The sequence below is a fragment of the Anastrepha ludens genome, chromosome 6 (assembly GCF_028408465.1).
Source record: "Anastrepha ludens isolate Willacy chromosome 6, idAnaLude1.1, whole genome shotgun sequence".
Taxonomy (NCBI): domain Eukaryota; kingdom Metazoa; phylum Arthropoda; class Insecta; order Diptera; family Tephritidae; genus Anastrepha; species Anastrepha ludens.
The window spans coordinates 126,857,627-126,871,682 of record NC_071502.1 but is presented as its reverse complement, the minus strand read 5'-3'; the positions used below and the strand labels follow the sequence as shown (position 1 = coordinate 126,871,682).

The following is a 14,056-nucleotide window of genomic DNA, read 5'->3' as shown; positions in this document are numbered from 1 at the left end:
CTACATAAGCAAATGGTAACACATCTTGCTTGATTTATTTAGTTTCAATCTCTAGTCACTTTATATCACTTTGTTCAATTTAAGACTCATTCCCTTGCACGCATTCTTCTTTGCTTGTATTTATACATGTGCTTAACAATTGTTTTAATTTCTACATATGACAGCTGACATTTTCGATCCTCCGAGAAATTTGCCCTCCCGTATGCTTGAACTGGAATAATCATCTCAATGCTGCACGTTCTGTTCTAACTGGAATCATCGACCGCATAAGTATTTGTGAAAATGTTTTAAGTACTCCTCCTGTTCCGTACGCGCCAGCATCTCCATCCACATCGAACTTTTCTGCCGCGACCGGATACGCCAACATAGGCGCAGTACGAAGAAGCTTTTTCAGCTGCTGGAACGCTCCTCTAAGTATTTTTGAAAATGTTTTAAGTACTCCTCCTGTTCCGTACGCGCTAGCATCTCATACGCCCACATTGGCGCAGTACAAAGAATATTTTTCAGCTGCTGGAACGCTCCCTCTTGTTCTGTTGCTCCGGGCAACATTTGTGAATCTTGGAACAAAACGACGGTAATACGTGCACGGTCCAAGGAAACTTCGCATATCGTAATACCGCGGTCGCTCAAATTTTTACCCATGCTGATGACGTCATCCAGGTGCGTTGCATAATCCGATAGGCATCTCAGAAAACTGCCACAAATGATCTCCTATGTTGAAGGCTGATAGTAATTCTCAACTTCTGCCTTCCAGTAACCACTTTTTAAATAAAGCGTGGAAAACCATTTCGCACTGGATAAAGTGTCGAGAGTGTCATATATTAGTGGTAATGCGTAGCTGGCATTTTTCGTGATTTCATTAAACTTTCTATTTTTTTGTATATATCCTTGTTCTGGGCTGTTGTTTTTGCGCCGTCCCATGTGATGTCGGCATCTGCTAGTTCGCGTAACATCGACCTTCGCCAACTGATCTTTGGCCGACCGCGTCCTCTGCTCCCTTGCGGGTTCCAGTCCAGTGCTATTATCGTGATGCTATCTGGTGTTTTTCTAAACGTGTGACCTATCCAACGCCACTTTCTGCGTTTGATTTGCTATTGAATAGGCTCCTCATTCGTTTATCTCCACAGCACAATGCGGCTAATGGTGTTAGGTCGGAATATTGTACAGATGATACGGAGGTATTTGTTGACGAAAGCCTCGTTGTGATGGATTTGGACCAACCACGTTTCACTTCCGTTACACTACACAGATTTCACACATGAGCTGAATATTCGCAGTTTCGCTGGTACGATGTTGACCTCCAGTCCGACAGTGCGTACCAACGTGACTATTCTGTTCATCTTTGCTTGCATGTCAGTGAGTTTGTGAGAGAGGAGGCAGATGTCATTGGCTAAATCCAGGTCCCCAAGATATATGGTGAAACTCCATATGATGCCTCTTTTGTACAGGGTAAATTGGGTCGTAACGTCCTCTAGGGCGATGGCGAAGAAAGGCGTGTCAGGGCGACCTTGCCTTACGCCTGCATTGGTGGTGAATGGGTCACTGATGTTGCCATTGTGCAAAATACAAATTTCTCAAAGTGACACAATTTAGCACGAACTATAAATATCCCAAGGATCGTAACCTTCACCATGAACCTTAATTTAAGCTCAAGGATGATAGAATACAAAGCTGTGCCTTCCGAATTCGCTGTGTTGTCAGGCTCCATGAATAAACCAACAAAAGCAAGGGAATTATTTGTTTGTGACGAGGAATAGTAGGCGAAAACAATAGAAACTTTCAAACTCAAGAAATTAAACACACACATACACATTCTTGCCACGGCATCATCTGCATAAAAAAGAAAAAAAAACTGGATGTGAAGGCATTACATTCATGTATGCTCTTATAATTTAACCGTTTTCATTAATTGGTTTAGTTTATATATCACAAATCACAGGGTACCAAGCCATTTACTAAGTTTTCACAAGCATGCAAGTTCTCTTCCTTCTTTTGTTTTGTTCGTTTGACTTGTATTGGAAATGTGCCTGACGTCATACTTCTCGAAAAATAAAGTAACTGTTTTGAGAAGATGCCACCTTCAGTATTCAATTCGCCTTGATTCAAACTGATGAATTTTTGGCTGACGAACATGTTCGCTAATGTGGCAATCAATAGAGTGGTTATCGATAAGTTCAATGATTACTGAAGAAGTTCTCCTCTCTAAAAAATTGACTTTTTGGAAGTGTTCGCAATTTATTGTCGTCATTTGTTTTTTCTCAGCGAAAAGTAATTAGTTTTGTACAATACTTGTTTAAAAAAATGGGCAAGCGTCGAAAGCAAACTTTAATCGATTCTGATGACGATTCTAGTGATAATGAGTCTAATCTCGAGTCGGTATGAACAGCATTTGCAGAAAATCTATATTAATCACATCCAGATTTATATTTTATGGAAAAAAATAATTTCAATCCATTTTGTAGGAATTACTGTCTTTAGCTAAGAAAAAGCCCAAAACAAATATGGTTCAAAATAATGCAACTGCTTTGTCCGAATCTGATTCAGACTCGGATTGGGCGCAGGGTGCAAGCACTTCTACTGCTGGAAAGAAGAAACGAATAAAAAAAGTTAACAAGGGATCTGACTCCTCTGATCTAGAAGAAAATAACAACCGAAATGAAAACAATACAATAGAAACTGAACCTACAAATAGAGAGGAAGGGGAAGTTTCGGACAGCGATGATAGAGATGATGGCAATTCAACCGATTCAGGTTCATCCGGAGAAAGTACAGGTAGTAGTTCTGATTCTGAATTTGATGACGGTTATGATGAAAATCTCATGGGAGATGAGGAAGATCGCAAACGTCTCAATGGTTTGTCTGAAAAAGAGCGTGAAACTGAGATTTTTAAACGTATTGAACAAAGAGATTTGTTAAAAACGCGCTGGGAAATTGAACGAAAATTAAAACTTGCACGACGTGGGGATAAGACCACAAAAATAAGTGGAAAAAAAGATAAAAAGAAGAAAGTGGTGAAAAAATCTAAACAGAAGCAGAAGGAAGAGCCAATTGAACCGAAAAAGGTTGACATAGTTGCTGAAAAAGAGCCAGACGTAGAAAAGGAATCACCAAATGTGGTTCAAGATGATGGGGAGCAAACATCATTAGCTGGGGAAACCTTGGTTGACCGAAAGTCTTCTATAGATGATCAGAATGCTGTGGACAATTTAGATCATAAAGAGCGTTCCAAAGAGCGTAAGAAAAATGTTGAAATGAATCGGACTGACGATAAGCGTAGTACTGCTATGGCAATGCTAAAAGCGAAGCGTGAAGGCAAAGCTAAACGAGGTAAAACTTTGTATATACTCGCACCATTTTGTACATACATATATACAAATAAAAACGTCCTTGCATTTTTTAAAAATATTTTTTTTAGAGGAAGAAGAGGCTAAGCGTCAGGCGGAACGCGACCGAGAAGATGAGAAAGAAGAGTTGGAAGGTGTTTCTGGAGGAAAATCATCCGTAAAACTTAAAGCTTCTGAAATATACTCAGATGATTCAGGCAGTAGTGATTCTGATGACGAGAAGCCATCAGAGAAGCGTTCACGCTCAGCGAGTAGCAGTAAATCTTCTAGCGAATCTGAAGACGAAGATGATACAATAAGATCACCAGTATATATTAGCACTCGAGAAGAACTAAACAAATTACGGTTATCAAGGTTCAAAATGGAACGGTTTATTAATCTCCCCATGTTCGAGCGCACAGTTATGAACTGTTTTGTGCGCATCAGTATTGGCAACAACGGTCAAAAACCAGTTTATAGGGTAGCTGAAATAGTTGGAGTAGTAGAAACTGCAAAAATTTACAGCCTGGGAAAAACTCGAACAAATCGTGGTTTGAGGCTTAAACACGGTACACAGGAACGTGTGTTTCGTTTAGAGTTTATTTCTAATCAAGAGTTCACAGAAAGTGAATATACTAAATGGCGCGATATATGTACACAACAAAACGTGACGATGCCAACAGTAGACATGATAGAGCGGAAGCAACAGGATATTAAGGAGGCACTTAATTACGAGTTCAAGGATGAGGACGTTGACAAAATAATTGAGGAAAAAAATCGGTTTCGAAATAGACCGACTAATTATGCAATGAGAAAGACGTGTCTGATGAAAGAGAGAGATGCAGCAATGTTGCGCGGTGACTACGATGTAGCACAAGATCTAGGCCAGCAAATTGACGAACTTGAAAGTCGTGCTTCAGAACTTGATAAAAAGCGATCTAGCAGCATTAGTTTAATCTCTTATATAAATGATCGCAATAGAAAACGAAACGTAGAGGATGCTGAAAAGGCAATTTTGGAAGAAGCTCGTGCTAATAGAGGTTTAAAAATTTCGGATCCATTCACACGGCGTATTACACAACCGCGCATGGGCTTCAAATCTGCTGATAAAAAAGAAGAACTTTCCGTTCACCAGTCACCAGCTCCTCCAGCGGTGAAACGAAAAGTAGAGGAAAGTGCTACTAGTGCTTCAAAACCAACCGAACCCAAAGCTGACTACAGCCTATATGCTCTGCATGATTTTGATATCGACTTGGACGTATCACTTTTGAATGCGGTACCGACCACACGATAATATTTAAATTGAATTTTATTATATGGAACGATAGTCAGTTCAAAGAAATTAAGCTGTCTTAATAAAAAAAAAATTGGATTTGTGGTTGGAATTACAATGGTACATATATGTGCATGAATAATATATTTTTAGCTCGTTTTTTTTTTTTTTTCAATATATAGAGTGTGTTCCAGTTGCAATAATTGCAGCAGTTTTACTTGGTCTGAAATAGCATCACTTTCTGTCAAAAAATTTCTGCAACACGTCATGCGTTCTGTCGACATTTGGTGGTCGCCACTAGCTAATCAAGCCCAGTATATGTCGAAGTTTTATCTGCGGAGAGGAAAAGTAAGTATTTTTTTAATAAATACTACTTTAAAGTTTAATATTGTTTATTTATTGTTTTTAGCGCAAAATTAAATTCAAATGAAACGCAGTTATTAGTCCTGATTTTCAAACAACATGTTCAACATAACTTCTGCAATATTGCGTCATCTAATCAGCCGAAGCAACAGGACATCAGAAAGTAACGGCCGCAATATTGTTGTAATTATACTGATTATATTTTTCCCTTACACATGGAAAACTGTATTTTTTGCGATTAATGTCGGTAAAAAAAATTTACGTTTTGCCATAAAATCGTGACAATAGTATGAGGTTAAGCCGAGCTTCACATGTACTTTCCTCTTGTCAGAAAATCATAATAGTAGAATTATATAATATTATCGCATGCCGAATTAGCTCTGCACATGTATTTAGAAATCACAAATTTTGGGCGATTAATAGATGTAAAAAAATATACATCTTCTTAAATAATAAAATTCAATTCCCAAAATTTGTTGATTTAGGCGACTAAAAATTTTAGCTTGTCTGAGATGGACAGGACTGGTATTAGCAATTTTGCTCCATGTCTCGTACTATTACAGACATTTTGTTATGATTTAAATCTTTTGTGGAATACTGCTGACGCAAATTGGCTGACGGATATACCCGTAAAAACGTGTCATGTCCTATGTTTTGTTATGTTATTGCTAAAGATTCGTCACTAGCAAGTAAGGTTATACTTCAAGAATGATAGAATACAAGATAAATGGGCCTCACATAGTTATGCGCTTTTAACTCACCGATGGTATCAACTCAAGTAGGATATTTTGTGTTGTTGCTTCCCACGTAATTCGCTCAGTTTTCTGGTGTTCTTTTACAGATCGGATGCTTATAAAGTTCTCTGGTGTTTGTTTGATGATTTCTACTTACTTTTCCTCTTTTTTTTGTTTGTTTATCCGCAGCACTGACGTTACGGCAAATTGGGAAGGCGCATCATTCAAATAAATAAATAAAACAGTAGGATATTTTCAGGAATACATCAAGTGATTTTTTATAAAAATATATATATATATATTTTTTTTTTTTTTTTTTGTGTACCATGTATATTTCAAAACAAGAAAGCGCGATTTTTTGGTCAAAATTTTTACTACAAATTTTTTTACAAAGATTTAACTCTTTAAAAGTCCCAAAATTTCTATGGAAATTCATTGTTGGTTTTTTGTCTTGCGAAACGGTTACTTAGACCTAAATGTGTTATTATTTGTAGGGGATATATACAATATAACCCTAACTTAATTAGCACGCTGGCTACTAGGGCCTTCAATGCTTCATAATAATGACAAAATGACTTTTAAATAAGGTTTGATGTATTAATACATCTCATATAATTATATACCTTAATCACATTGTCAAAGGTAACGTTATTTAATTGAGTGGATGGTACAATAGTACCAAATTCAGTAGTCCGTTTGGTGGTTAGTGTTGGACAGAGGTTTAGAATGTGTTGGATTGAGAGATGCCCTCCACAAAACTGACAAGTCCGGGAAAGAGAGTTGAGGAGAAGATGTTCGTGTGTTAGTTCAGTATGGCCGAGTCTGAGACGTATGAAAGTTGTGATTTGGTGTTTGGAAAGGGAAGTTGGGATTAGGGATTTTTTACAATCAGGGCTTATAAGGGTGTATACATTTCCATGGCAGCCGGTTCTACGTTACCGGAATGACTCGGGTTTTTCCCGACCAAGGGCTGTCGCCCCAGTAAACTCGCCCTGTCTAGTGTACCGTATCCCACTCCCAATCTTTCGTCACAGGAACAACTCATTGCAGCAAGTTTGCTCCAAATACTTCTCTTCCGGGCTGGCGTCGAACCCAACCCCGGACCAGAAGTATTTTACTGCTGCATTTGCCACAAACGGCTCCACCTCGGTTAGGTGTAATAAGTGGAACGGGTGGTGCCATCTTAACACCTGCTCAGGCCTTAAGACACACAGGGAGTGGTCCACAAGGTATGTGGCCACGTGTTGCTACCGCTCTCAGGCGGCCTTTGCCTCAATGGCGACACTGCCCTCAGTGCCGGCACGTCACACTGCTGCCACTAACAACCCCTCAACGGTAAGGAGCCCCCACGAGCAACACAACTCCCTCTCTGACCCGCACCCCATCTGCTCCTACCCCAGTGCGGGGACAAACCAGCAGCTCTTGGTCCCCCGCACAGTGTGCTCCGTGTGTCAGACAGTAGTTCCTCGGAACTTGACAACTGTCCTATGCAATTCTTCCAGTGCCTGGTGCCATTTTCGGAGGTGCTCCGACCTGCACACCACCCGTGAGTGGACAAGCGACTTGTTGTTGTTGTAGCAGTATCTTTGCCCTGTCAGTGTTGTGTAAATTACCGGGCGTCTTCGTCTAGCTCATCTAACGGTAGGCCCAGGAAACTGGCTGTTTCGACGGGTTGGGTCCAGAGGGAGAGAGGTGTTAGATGAGTGGGTTTGATAGGGCATGTGAAAAGGTGGTTAGTGTCGTGCGGGGTGCCTTCACATGCTGGACATATGTTTAGTATGTCGGGGTCGATTCTGGATAGGTAGGAGTTTAACCTGCTACAGTATCCAGAACGTAATTGTGCCAGGATTACGCGGGACTCTCGGGGAAGCTGGAGCTCTTCATCTGCGATGGGTGGCGGTTGGACTCCGATAACGGCATTCGGGGGTCGGGAGCTTAGGAAGGTGGTAAGGGTCTCCCGATGGATGTCGTTAATGGTCTGTCTGTATACTGTCTGATCCGGGAGTGGTCTGTCTGTTTTGTCCAGGATCTCGTCCACGTAGTTGAGGAAGTGTCTCCTGATGTGCCTAGGAGGTGGCTCGGGCTCAAGCAGGTGTCTGCATGGGTGAGGCCTGCGGTGACACCCTAGCAGAAACTGCTTGCCGAGCATTTTGTTGTGCTCCTTAACCGGGAGCATGTTAGCCTCGTCGTGTAGGTGTTGAATTGGGGACATCAGGAGACATCCTGTCGCGGTCCTAATGGCAGTATTTTGGCAGGTCTGTAGCTTCGTCCACTGCGTATCACTGGTTCCAGGCGACCAGACAGGCGCGGCGTAGTTGAGAACCGGTCGGCCTATTGCTTTGAAAGTCGACAGCAACATTTCTTTGTCTTTGCCCCAAGTGCTGCCGGCAAGCGACTTGAGGACCTTGTTGCGATTCTGTACTCTCGTTGCAATAGCGGTTGTGTGCGCGGAGAAGGAGAGCAAGCTGTCGAAGGTGACTCCCAGAATTCTGGGGTTATTAACCGTCGGTATTGGTGTGTCGTCGACGTGCACCTGAAGTGGCAGCTTGACCTCCTTTGTCCAGGTTGTAAAAAGGGTCGCCGTGGATTTAGTGGGAGAAAGTTTTAAATTTCTCGCAGTGAAGAAGCGAGAAAGGCGGGCGAGGTAGTCGTTTATCTTAGAGCATAGGCCATCAATGTCATTGCCCGACGCCATTATCGAGCAGTCGTCGGCGTATGAGACCAGTGAGACTCCCTCTGGTGGCTGGGGGAGTTTCGAAATGTAGAAATTAAAAAGCAAGGGTGAAAGGACACCACCCTGCGGTACTCCTTGCTTTATTTTTCTCTGTTTAGAGGTTTGGTCTCGAAATATCACCGACGAGTGACGACCACTCAGGTAGTTCGCGGTCCACCTCTTCAGCCCTGGCGGGATGGTCGACTGTAAAATGTCATCTAGTAGCGTGGCGTGGCTGACTGTATCGAAAGCCTTTTGTAAGTCCAACGCTACTAGGACAGTCCTCTCGCAGGGGCGGTTTTGGTTAAGTCCGCGGTTTACCTGGGTGTTTATGACGGTGAGTGCCGTGGTGGTGCTGTGCACTATACGGAAACCATGCTGGTGTGGGGCTGGAGTCAGGTGTTGTGTGAGGAGTGGGAGTAGAAGGGCTTCAAGTGTCTTCACTACTGGGGAAAGGAGAGTTATCGGACGATAAGACTCCCCTTGGTTGGCGGGTTTCCCTGGCTTCAGTAGTGGGACCACTCTCCCTAATTTCCACTTATCAGGAATAATGAGAGTGGCCATGGACAGATTGAAGACCTTTGTGAGGTATTCTACTCTCAATGGACCCAGTTTTTTCAGCATCAGCATGTTTAGTCCGTCGGGGCCAATGGCTTTTGATGGTTTCATTCGTTTGATGGCCCCCTGAACCTCGCCGCTGGTGAAAGTAAGCGGTGCACTGTTGTAGGGCAGTTTGTGCAACCGTCTGGTGGCACAACGTTTGGATCTGTCGACCGGAGGATGCAGTATAAATTGCCGGCTAAAATAGCTCGCGCATCTCTTCGGGTCCGACGAAGTACGACCGTTGAAGGTGATATCCACCTTGTCATTGTGCTTCGTCGGGTTCGACAGGGACCTTACGGTGGACCAGAGCTTGCTCACACCAGAGGTGAAGTTACAGGACTTCAGATGCTCTACCCATTTGGTCCGCTTATGTTGGGTGACCAGTTGCCGGATCTCCGAATTGAGATCCTTTATTCGAGGATCCCCGGGATCGGCCTGGTGTAGACGGTCACGCTCGTTTGCCATAACGGCTGCTTCGGCTGGGAAATTGGGACGTAACTCCCGGATCCGTCCAGCGGGTATGAAGCGAGCCGCGGCGGCTGTGATCGCCTTGCGGAGTGCGCGTTCGCCTGCGCGCACATCGGTGGGAGTGGGTAGGGCTGCGAAGATGTTCTCGGTAAATTCCGCGAATCTGGTCCAATCAGCTTTGTTAAAGTTGATGTATGACCGGTGATCCGCGGAAACAAAGTCGGCAGGTCTCTCGATCGAGATGATAATGGGCAAGTGGTCTGATGCAAGCGATAGCATAGGTCGCCAAGTTATGCTATTTATCAGACCTGCGCTAGCAATTGTTATGTCAGGCGAGCTGCTGCAATTGCCCACTACCCTAGTGGGGGCGTCGTCGTTTACAGTGCTGAACGTTGAATCGTCTATCTGCTCTGCCAATAGCTGTCCCCCCAGGCTTGAATGCCAAAGATCGTGATGCGCGTTAAAGTCACGTACTATCAATCGGTTTTCTCCCCTGATGAGCGCACCAATATCGGGGAGATATCCTGCCGGGCAGCAGGTGACAGGGGGTATGTAAATATTATATATTTCGAGCTCAGCATCGCCTGACCGGACAGCTATACCTTGACGTTCTAAGGTGCTGTCCCTGCGGTCGATGCCTTCATCAATACGACGATACTGCACTGAATGGTGTACTATGAACGCTAGGCCACCACCGTTGTCTCGCTCGCGGTCCTTTCGGTGCACGTTATAGCCGTCCCTGGTAATCAGGGGAGAGCTAGCGTGGAGTTTTGTCTCCTGGACCGCAGCTATCTTAATTCCGAACCGACTCCTGAAGTCGACTATCTCGTCAATCTTACTCGTTAGTCCGTTGCAGTTCAGTTGCAAAAGCTTGAAGCTTCGCGGGAGCGTCGTCGTAATTCGGGGGGTGAGGGATGCGTGATGTTGTCTGCGTTGGTCCTGCTGTGCATTCCGCAAAATAGGTAATGGCCTGATGTTGTCTGGTGGCCGCGCCTCTGGGGGCGGTTGCGGGTGCAGAGCTCTGCAGCAGGGGGCAACGTAGTCGCGTGTCCACTCACGGGTGGTGTGCAGGTCGGAGCACCTCCGAAAATGGCACCAGCCACTGCAAGAATTGCATTGAACTGTTGACAAGTTCCGAGGCACTACGGTCTGACACACGGAGCAGACTGTGCGGGGGACCAAGAGCTGCTGGTTTGTCCCCGCACTGGGGTAGGAGCAGGAGGGTTGTGGGTTTGAAAGGGAGTTGTGTTGCTCTTGGGGGCTCTTTACCGTGGAGGTGTTATTAGTGGCGGCGGTGTGAAGTGCCGGCACTGAGGGCAGTGTAGCCGTAGAGGCGGGGGCCGCCTGTGAGCGGGAGCAACACGTGGCCACATACCTTGTGGACCACTCCCTGTGTGTCTTAAGGCCTGAGCAGGTCTTAAGATGGCACCACCCGTTGCACTGGTTACACCTAACCGAGGTGGAGTTCGGGTGGAGCCGTTTGTGGCAAATGCAGCAGTAGAATACTTCAGGTCCGGGGTTGGGTTCGACGCCAGCCCGGAAGAGAAGTATTTGGAGCAAACTGGCTGCTATGAGTTGCTCCTGTGACGTGAGATTTATGGTAAAGTACGGTACACTAGACAGGGCTAGTATACTGGGGCGGCAGCCCTTGGTCGGGAAAGAAAACCCGAGTCATTCCGCTAACTTAGAACCGGCTGCCATGGGAATGAGAAAACCCGAGTCATTCCGGTAACGTAGAACCGGCAAGCGACTTCGTTGCCCCTGCTGCAGAGCTCTGCACCCGCAACCAGCCCCAGTGGCGCGGCCGCCAGTCAACATCAGGCCACAACCAATTTTGCGGAACGCACAGCAGGACCAACGTAGACAACATCACACATCCCTCACCCTCCAAGTTACGACCATCCTCCCGCAAAGCTTCAAGCTATTGCAACTGAACTGCAACGGACTCACGAGCAAGATTGACGAAATAGTCGATTTCATAAACCGGTATGGTATCAAGATAGCTGCGATCCAGGAGACAAAACTGCACGCTAGCTCCCCCCTGATTACCAGGGACGGCTACAACGTGCATAGAAAGGACCGCGAGCGAGACAACGGTGGTGGCCTAGCGTTCATAGTCCCACCGATGTGCGCGCAGGCGAACGCGCATTCCGCAAGGCGATCACAGCCGCCGCGGCTCGCTTCATACCCGCTGGACGGATCCGGGACTTACGTCCCGATTTTTCAGCTGAAGCAGCTGTTCTGGCGAACGAGCGTGATCGCCTACGCCATGCCTATCCCGGGGATCCTCGAATAAAGGATCTCAATTCAGAGACCCGGCAACTTCTAACCCAACACAAGCGGATCAAATGGGTAGAGCATCTGAAGTCCTGCAACTTCACCTCTGGTGTGAGCAAGCTCTGGTCCACCGTAAGGTCCCTGTCGAACCCGACGAAGCACAACGCCAAGGTGGATATCACCTTCAACGGTCGTACTTCGTCGGATCCGAAGAGATGCGCCAGCTACTTTAGCCGGCAATTTATACTGCATCCTCCGGCCGACAGATCCAAACGTTGTGCCACCAGATGGTTGCACAAACTGGCATACAACAGTGCGCCGCTTGCTTTCTCCAGCGACGAGGTTCAGGGGGGCATCAAACATATGAAACCATCTAAAGCCATTGGCCCTGACGGGCTAAACTTGCTGATGCTACAAAAGCTGGGTCCACTGGGAGTAGAATTTCTCACCAAGGTCTTCAACCTGTCTATGGCCACTCTCATCATCCCTGACAAGTGGAAAGCAGGGAGAGTGGTCCCACTACTGAAGCCAGGGAAACCCGCCAACCAAGGGGAGTACTATCGTGCGATAACTCTCCTTTCCCCAGTAGTGAAGACACTTGAAGCCCTTCTACTCCGACTCCTTACAGAACACCTCACACCAGCATGATTTCCGAAGAGTGCACAGCACTCACCGTCATAAACACCCAGGTAAACCGTGGACTAAACCAAAACCGCCCCTGCGAGAGAACTATCCTAGTAGCGTTGGATCTACAAAAGACTTTCGATACAGTCAGCCATGCCACGCTACTAGATGACATTTTACAGTCGACACTCCCGCCAGGGCTGAAGAGGTGGACCGCGAACTACCTGAGTGGTCGTCACTCGTCGGTGATATTTCGAGACCAAACTTCAAAACAGAGAAAAATAAAGCAGGGAGTACCGCAGGGTGGTGACCTTTCACCCTTGCTTTTTAATTTCTACATTTCGAAACTCCCCCAGCCACCAGAGGGAGTCTCACTGGTCTCATACGCCGACGACTGCACGATAATGGCGTCGGGCAATGACACTGATGGCCTATGCTCTAAGATAAACGACTACCTCGCCCGCCTTTCTCGCTTCTTCACTGCGAAAAACACTTAAACTTTCTCCCACTAAATCCACGGCGACCCTTTTACCACCTGGACAAAGGAGGTCAAGCTGCCACTTCAGGTAAACGTCGATGATACCTCAATACCGACGGTAAACAACCCCAGAATATTGGGAGTCACCTTTGACAGCTTACTCTCCTTCTCCGCGCACACAACCGCTATTGCAACGAGAGTACAGAATCGCAACAAGGTCCTAAAGTCGCTTGCCGGCAGCACTTGGGGCAAAGACAAAGAAATGTTGCTGTCGACTTTCAAAGCAATAGGCCGACCGGTTATTAACTATGCTGCGCTTGTCTGGTCGCCAGGAACCAGTGATACGCAGTGGACGAGGCTCCAGACCTGCCAAAATACTGCTATTAGGACCGCGACAGGATGTCTCCTGATGTCCCCAATACAACACCTGCATGACGAGGCTCACATGCTTCCTGTAAAGGAGCATAACAAACTGCTCAGCAAGCAGTTTCTGGGGTGTCACCGTAGGCCTCACCCATGCAGACACCTGCTTGAGCCTGAGCCACCTCCCAGGCACATCAGGAGGTACTTCCTCAACTACGTGGACGAGATCCTGGACAAAACCGACAGACCACTCCTGGATCAGACAGTGTACAGATAGGCCATAAACGACATTCGTCGGGAGACCCTTACCACCTTCTTAAGCTCCCGACCTCCGAATGCCGTTATCGGAGTCCAACCACCACCTAATGTAAACGAAGAGCTCCAGCCTCCCCGAGAGTCCCGCGTAACCTTGGCACAATTACGTTCTGCATACTGTAGCAGGTTAAACTCCTACTTATCCAGAATCGACCCCGACATACTAAACATATGTCCAGCATGTGAAGGCACCCCGCACGACACTAACCACCTTTTCACATGCCCTATCAAACCCACTCATCTAACACCTCTCTCCCTCTGGACCCAACCCGTCGAAACAGCTAGTTTCCTGGGCCTAGCGTTAGATGAGCTAGACGAAGACGACCGGTGATTACACTACACTGACAGGGCGAAGATACTGCTACAACAACAACAACAACAGGGTGTGGATGATTAAAATGAGACTATTCAACCTTTTTCAAGTGGGAAGAATGAAGGTTGATCATTTTAGGGTGTCATTCGAGAAGGATGTGTCGAAAGTGATGGAGGGGTTGCAATATGTATTTTAGGCTGCTGCATCAG

The 14,056-nt window shown here is 46.0% G+C and overlaps 1 protein-coding gene across 2 annotated transcripts; it reads left to right on the top strand.

Moving 5' to 3' along the window:
* The first annotated feature begins 2,192 nt into the window (after window positions 1-2,192).
* LOC128866738 (RNA polymerase-associated protein Rtf1) lies at window positions 2,193-5,700 on the top strand. 2 transcript variants are annotated; one of them, XM_054107699.1, is made up of 5 exons: window positions 2,193-2,376; window positions 2,463-3,327; window positions 3,416-4,701; window positions 4,779-4,944; window positions 5,006-5,700. In XM_054107699.1, the coding sequence occupies exons 1-3, from the start codon at window positions 2,302-2,304 to the stop codon at window positions 4,615-4,617; spliced, it is 2,142 nt and encodes a 713-aa protein (XP_053963674.1). In that variant the 5' UTR covers window positions 2,193-2,301; the 3' UTR covers window positions 4,618-4,701; window positions 4,779-4,944; window positions 5,006-5,700. The 2 variants fall into 2 exon arrangements, with proteins under 2 accessions (XP_053963674.1, XP_053963673.1); XM_054107698.1 differs by having other exon boundaries at window positions 3,416-4,716.
* Window positions 5,701-14,056: the final 8,356 nt, after the last annotated feature.